At 41.8% G+C, this 7659-nt stretch overlaps 1 protein-coding gene across 3 annotated transcripts in view; it reads right to left on the reverse strand.

Moving 5' to 3' along the window:
* CDKL4 (cyclin dependent kinase like 4) overlaps positions 1-7659 on the reverse strand; it is a 55138-nt gene that overhangs the window by 14933 nt on the left and 32546 nt on the right. For 2 of the 3 annotated variants that reach the window (XM_017532584.2, XM_037740013.1), the window contains exon 5: positions 867-1064. The exons of the other annotated variant lie outside the window; for it this stretch is intronic. In XM_017532584.2, coding sequence (XP_017388073.1) covers positions 867-1064 — 198 coding nt within the window. The remainder of the gene's footprint in view (positions 1-866; positions 1065-7659) is intronic. 3 annotated transcript variants of the gene reach the window in all.

Consider the following 7659-nt stretch of genomic DNA (forward strand, 5'->3'; position numbering starts at 1 on the left):
CTCTCTGCAACCTCTGCCTCCCAGCTTCAAGCGATTCTCCTGCCTCAGTCTCCTGAGTAGCTGGGATTACAGGCATAAGCTACTATGTTTGGCTAATTTTTTGTATTTTTAGTAGAGATGGGGTTTCTCCATGTTGGTCAGGCTGGTCTCGAACTCCTGATCTCAGGTAATCTGCCTGCCTTGGCCTCCCAAAGTGCTGGGATTACAGGCATAAGCTACCATGCCCAGCCTAAGCAGATTTTTAAAAGTCAAAAAAGATTTTTTGATATTTTGTTGTATATGAAAACTATAAGAAATTAAAGCTTCAGCGTCCATAAATAAAGCTCTGTTGGAACACAGCCATGCTCATCTGTGGACATGCTGTGTATGGCTGCTTTTGCACTACAATAGCAGAGTTGGGGAACTGCAACAGAGACTGTACAGCCTGCATAACCTAAAATATTTACCATCTGGCTTTTTACAGAAACAATTTGCTGATTCCTGTTCTGGAGTAAAGTGGGGAAACCTCTTTCACGGTGGACAGAAATTGCATTTGATCAAACATCTTAGATTAAGCTCTAGGCAGCTGACTCATATCCGTATCCCTATCTTGTCTGATACGTAAAGTGAATGTATAGTTTATTCCATGGCTAATTGACTTTTCTTGGAAAGGCATCTGAGAACTCCCTGAGATGAGTTATGGTTCTAGATATTTAAAAAAGGATTGGGCTTTGGCTAAAACCCAGACCCCAGAATAATCATCCTGAGTGGCACTTTGGAGACGCAATACAGCTCGTTTTTTTGTTTTGTTTTGTTTTTTAAATTACAATAACATACGAATGCTATAACAATTCAGCAACTCTGTTGCCATAAAATGCAATTCATACCTAGTGTTCTGATTATCAGATAAAGTTGGTCCACATCTGATTTTCCAGGCCACAGTGGCTGGCCTGTCAGGAGCTCTGCAAAAACGCAACCAGTAGCCCATATATCGACTGAAGAACCATACTGAGTATCTCCCACAAGAAGTTCAGGAGCTCGGTACCATCTTGTAGCTACATAATCGGTGTAGGCATCTCCTGGAACTGCAAATGCATCAATCAGATCAGGTGAGCCAATTCTCCCAACATGTGAACAAACTACTCCCAAGAACACATCAGGCATTCAGGAGAGCTTCAGTAACCGTCAAAGGCCATGATACTCTTAACAGTTAATGCATGAGGCACTAATTGAGGAAACAGTTGGTGTGCATTGAGATAGTAAATTTGGCATTCAAGAGCACTTTAGGTAAACAACTATTTTTTTTTTTTTGAGACAGAGTCTCGCTCCATCACCAGGTACCAGGCTGGAGTGCAGTGGTGCAATCTTGGCTCACTGCAAACTCCACCTCCTGGGTTCAAGCAATTCTCCTGCCTCAGCTTCCCGAGTAGCTGGGACTACAGGCATGTGCCACCAAGCCCAGCTAATTTTTTTTGCATTTTTAGTAGAGATGATGGGATTTCACCATGTTGGCCAAGATGGTCTCGATCTCTTGACGTCGTGATCCGCCCGCCTCGGCCTCCCAAAGTGCTGGGATTACAGGCATGAGCCACCGTGCCTAGCCAGTAAACAACTATTATTACTGCAAACTGGGGTAGTGGGTGGTGTGGTAGGGATCGGGGGAATGAGAATTTCTGGAGTGTAACTTTAAGTCTAAACCACATTGTTGGTTTCCACTTTATTATCAGCATGGTGGTTGTTGTGTGTTGAATTGTGTCCACCTAGATAGGTTGAAGTCCTAATTCTTGGTACCTGTGAATGTGACCTTATTTGTAAATAGGGTTTTTGCAGATGTAATTAATTAGTTAAGATGAGGTCATACTAGATTAGGGTAGACTCCAAATCCAGTGACTTGTACCCTTACAGGGACACAGAGACACCCACAGAGAATGCCATGTGATGCTGGAGGCAGAGATTGGAATGATGCAGCTGCCAGCACAGGAATGCCAAGTTTTCCCACATCCACCAGAAACTGGGATAGAGGCTGGGCATGGCGGCTCACGCCTGTAATTCCAGCACTTTGGGAGGCCGAGGCGGGCAGATCACTTGAGGTCAGGAGTTCAAGACCAGCCTGGGCAACATGGCAAAACCCCGTCTCTACTTAAAATACAAAAATTAGCCAGGCATGGTGGTGTGGGCTTGTAGTCCCAGCTACTTGGAGGCTGAGGCGGGAGAATCACTTGAACCCTTAGAAGTTGCAGTGAGCAGTGATAGCATCACTGCACTCTAGCCTGGGCGACAGAGACTCTGACTCACATACACACACAGAGAGAAGCTGGGAGAGAGTCATGGAAGCCTCTCCTAGAGCCTTCAGAGGAAATGTGGCCCTGCTGAAACCTCAATGGCAGACGTCTGACCTCCAGAACTGTGAAAGAATAGATTTCTGTTGTTTTCAGCCACTCAAATTGTGGTAATGTATCATGGCAGCCCCAGGAAACGAATGCAGCACTAGACGATTGCGTAAATTAATTTTTCTATCCAAATGTGTTACTTAGAACCCACTGTGACAAAGACCTCAATTTGACTGCTTGTACTATGGATGAGTCATGTGTGGTATGTGATAGGTAGATGACAGAGAGTTGGGCGCACCTTCACTGCTCAGCCTTGCCCTATGCCACAGGTGTGCACTGCCTGGACCCAAGGCACCTGCCTCCAAGTGGGTGGAAGCTAATCCCAGAATCATCACCTCACTCTGAAAGATCAGAAGCGCTACAAATGCATTACAGAGAAGGAACAATTGGAAAGCAGCCCGGCTTGCAGAGATGAGGTAATGAGCAATTCTCCTTGGTAAATGCATTGGGTAGCCCCAAAGACTGCCACAAAAGGCAGCTCAGAAAATAGTGGCTGCAGCTCCGTTCAAAGAATAGTCCTCATAGGAGTGGGAAGAGGAAATCATCTTTACTTGCTCATTGCTCTTTTATAAAATTATATAAACTTTTAAATGATAAAAATCAATAAATGCCATGTAGGAAATTTGGAAAATGGAGAATAAGAAGGAAAATAACAACCACTAACAATTTTCACTATTCACAGGCTAAGTCAGCTGTTTTGCTTAAAACATTTTTCTATTTAAAAGTCATATATGCTCACTGCAGAGAACATGAAAAAATATATAATAAACAGAAGGTAAATAAACCCAAGTTTTACTACCAAAAGGTACCTTGTGTTAATCTTTTGCTGTATTTTGGTTGAGTCTTTTTCTTATTTTCAGCACAGTTTTGAGTACCATTTTTTGGAGGCAGGGTTATTCTGTTCGCCAGGCTAAAATGCAGTGGCACGATCATAACTCACTGCAGCTTTGAACTCCCGGGCTCATGCGATCCTCCTGCCTCAGCCTCCTGAGTAGCTGGGACTATAGGGGCATGCAACCATGCCTGACTAATTAAAAAAAATTTTTTTTTTGTACAGATGGAGGTCTCACTATGTTGCTTAGGCTGGTACATGTACTTTTGATCATACTACATATAAAATTTTGTGTCCTGATTTTTTCACTTAATTCTATGCATTTATCATGTTATTATAAACTCTTCCTAAACTTGGGTTTAACAGGCTGTGTAGCTTACCAAGTGCATATGCCAGGATTTACTTTACCTTCCCCAAATTTTCCAATATTTTGTCATTATAAATAACACCAGATTATTTTTCAATAATCCCTGCACAAAGCTTTTTCTGTATTTAGAATTATTTCAAGGCCAGGCACAGTAGCTCATGTCTATAATCCCAGCACTTTTGGGAAGCCAAGGCAGTCAAATCGAGTGAGCCCAGGAGTTTGAGACTAGCCTGGGCAACATGGTAAAATCCTGTCTCTACAAAAAATGAAAAAAATCAGCCAGGCATGGTAGCATGTATCTGTGGTCCCAGCTACATGGGAGGCTGAGGCAGGAGGATAGATTGAGCCCAGGAGGTTGTGCTGCAGTGAGCTATGATCATACCATTGTCCTCCAGCCTGGGCTACAGAGTGAGACTCCATCTCTTAAAAAAAACAGACAAACAACAACAAAAAAAGAAGCTGAGCTTGGTGGCTCACGCTTGTAATCCCAGCACTTTGAGAGGCTGAAGGGGGTGGATCACTTAATCCTAGGTATTCCAGACCAGCCTGGGCAACATGGTGAATGAAACCTCATCTCTCTAAAAATTATTATTCCTTTAGAGTGATTTTCTATGAGTAGAATTACTAGATTGAGAGGTATAAACATCGTTTATAAAATTATTAAAGAAATTCATGTTCTTTGTAGAAAACTTGGAAAATACAAAAAAAGCGTAAAGAAGAAAATAAAACATCACCTACCACCCAGACAGAAATCAAGTCAAGCTTTTGGAATAGAATTGGGACCAGTCTACATGCAGCTATGTGTTCTTTTTTACTTAGCTCCATGTTGTAAGCTGAAACTTTTCTCATGCCATTAAAATCCTTTAAAAATATATTTTTATAGTATTAAGTCAGATAAATTCTTTAGCCATTTCCTTATTTCTGAATGACTGTGTTCCTCTGAATTTTTTCTCAGTAATAATTGGTTCTACAATAAACATTATGTTGTATTATTTTGTGGGGGGTAGTATCTTGGCTTATGAGAGATTCCTAAAAGTGGAATTAAAGATGCAAAGGGTGCTTACTGCTTTCTCAAAGATTTGTTCAAAACTGTTTTCCCACTAAAAACAAACTTGTGAGCTCTGAGTAGTTATTATTTGAAAAATCTGGCCCAGCATGGTGGCTCATGCTTGTAATCCCAGCACTTTGGGAGGCTGAGGAGGGAGGATCACTTGAGGCCAGAAGTTCAAGATAAGCCTGGGCCCCACGGTGAAACCCTGTCTCTACCAAAAATACAAAATTTAGCCCCATGTGGTGGTGCATATCTGTAGTCCCAGCTACTTGGGAGGCTGCGGTGGGAGGATTGCTTGAGCCCTGGAGGTGGAGGTTGCAAGGAGGCAAGATTGCATCACTGCACTCCAGCCTGGGTGACAGAGCGAGACTCTGTCTCAAAAAAAAAAAAAAGGAAAATACGCTGCCAGCTTCAATGGTGAAGAGTAGTATTTTAAGGTGCATTTATTTGATATCAGTGAAGAGAAAGATGATTTCATGTTTTTAGCCTTTTCTTTCATTTGTGAACTGTCAATATCTTGCTAATTTTTCTACTCAGTGCTCTTGTGGTTTTTTTTTTTTTAAATCAATTTGTATAGGCTCTTATCTATCAACCTATTACCAATTTTGAAATATTCTCTCCTTTGGTTATTTCCTTTAAAATTTTTATTTTTCTGTGTATATCTATACATCTATATATAAGAGGAGCTTAAATTTGTTTTGTGGTAAAATATACATTTTATAAAATTTACCATTTAACCATTTAAAATTGTACAATTCAGTTGCATGAAGTGCATTCAGTGTTGTGCAACCATCACCACCAGGTATCTCCAGGATTTCTTCCATCAGCCCAGCCTGAAACTCTTTATTCTTTAAACAAGAACTTTCCATTCTCCCTTCCCCCAGCCCTGTTCTTTGTTCTGTCTCCATGAATTTGACTATTTTAGGTAGATCATGTAAATAGAATCATATGATATTTGTCCTTTTCTGTATGTCTGATTTCACTTAGCTTAATGTTTTCAAGGTGTATCCATGTCATAGCATATATCAGAATTTCATTTCTTTTTAAGATTGAGTAAGATTTCATTATATGTATGTACCACATTTTGTTTATCCACTCATCCTTGATGGACATTAGGGTTGTTTCCACCTTTTGTCATTGTGAATAATCCTACTATAAGCATTGGCATGCAAATACCTTTAAGTCCCTGCTGTCAATTCTTTTGGGTGTGTACCTAGAAGTGGAATTGCTGGATCATACAGTGATTCTATGTTTAATTTTTTGAAGAACTGCCATACTGCTTTCCACAGCAGCTGCATCATCTTACATTCCCACTGGCAATGCATGAGGGCTCCAATTTCTTTATATCCTTACCAACACTTGTTATTTTGTTCTGTGTGTTTTTTTTAAGTAATAGTCATCCCAATGGGTGTGAAGTGGTATCTTATTGTGGTTTTGATTTGCATTTCCCTAATAATGATTACCTTAAGCATCTTTTCATGTGCTTATTGGCCATTTGTGTATCTTTTTTGTTTTTTAATTTTTAATTTTTTTGAGACAGGGTGTCACTCTGTCGCCCAGGCTGGAATGTAGTGGTGCGATCTTGGCTCACTCACTGCAACCTCCACCTCCTGAGTTCAAGTGATTCTCATGCTTCAGACTCTTGAATAGCTAGGATTACAGGTATGAGCCACCGCGCCCAGCCTTGTATATCTTCTTTAAATAAATGTTTACCAAGAAAGCCAAGAGAATCCACAGACCCTTTGAAGAAGGTGGATTACTGCTGCAGGCTCTGTGGGACAGTCAAGGAACTCCCAAGAAAAAAGTTATATTCTCTTGGGAGCTCTATGGCCCCACCCACTGCCTGATCCACCCTATGCTACTTCAGCTGATGTGCTCTTGAGAGCACCACCTCCTGGCTGGAGGTCAATCAACATAAAACCATGCACGTAACAAAAATACAACTAAGGACTCTCACAGAGTCCACTTCACTCCCCTGCTACCTCTACCAGAGCAGGTGCTGGTATCCATGGCTGAAAGACCTGACAATGGATCATATCACAGAACTTTTTGCAGACACTTCCTAGTACCAGCCTAGAGCCTGGTAGCTTCTCTGGGTGGCTAGATTCAGAAGAAAAATAATAATCAATGCAGTTTGGCTCTCAGGAAGCCCCATCTCTAGGGGAAAAGGGACCACATCAAGGGAGCACCCCATGGAACAAAAGAATCTGAGGAGCAGCCCTCAAGTCCCAGACCTTCCCTCTCACATAGTCTACCCAAATGAGAAGAAACCAGAAAAACAATTCCAGTAACATGACCACAAAACAAGGTTCATTTTTTTCTTAACAACATGGAGTCTTGCTCTGTCGCCTAGGCTGGAGTGTAGTGGTGTGATCTTGGTTCACTGCAACCTCTGCTTCCTGAGTACAAGTGATTCTCCTACCTCAGCCTTCCAAATAGCTGGGACTACAGGTATGTGCTGTCACACCCAGCTAATTTTTGAACTTTTAGTACAGATGAGGTTTCACCATGTTGGCCAGGCTGGTCTCAAACTCCTGACCTCAGGTATCTGCCTGCCTTGGTTTCCCAAAGTGTTGGGATTACAGGCGTAAACCACTGTACCTGGCCCAAAACAAGTCTTTAACACTCCCAAAAGATCATACTAGCTTGCCAGCAATGGATCCACACCAAGAGAAAATCTCTGAATTGACAGAAAAAGAATTTAGAAGTTCAACTATTAAGCCAATCAAGGAGGCACCAGAGAAAGATGAAGTCCAACCAAAAGAAACAAACAAACAAAAAAATGATACAAGATACAAATGGAAAAATCTCCAGTGAAATAGAGAGCATAAATTTAAAAAAATCACAACTGGGCCGGGCGCGGTGGCTCAAGCCTGTAATCCCAGCACTTTGGGAGGCCGACGCGGGTGGATCACGAGGTCAGGAGATCGAGACCATCCTGGTCAACATGGTGAAACCCCGTCTCTACTAAAAATACAAAAAAAATTGGCTGGGCATGGTGGCTTGTGCCTGTAATCCCAGCTACCCAGGAGGCTGAGGC

This window comes from Cebus imitator, unplaced genomic scaffold (genome assembly GCF_001604975.1).
Source record: "Cebus imitator isolate Cc_AM_T3 unplaced genomic scaffold, Cebus_imitator-1.0 Scaffold77, whole genome shotgun sequence".
Lineage (NCBI taxonomy): Eukaryota > Metazoa > Chordata > Mammalia > Primates > Cebidae > Cebus > Cebus imitator.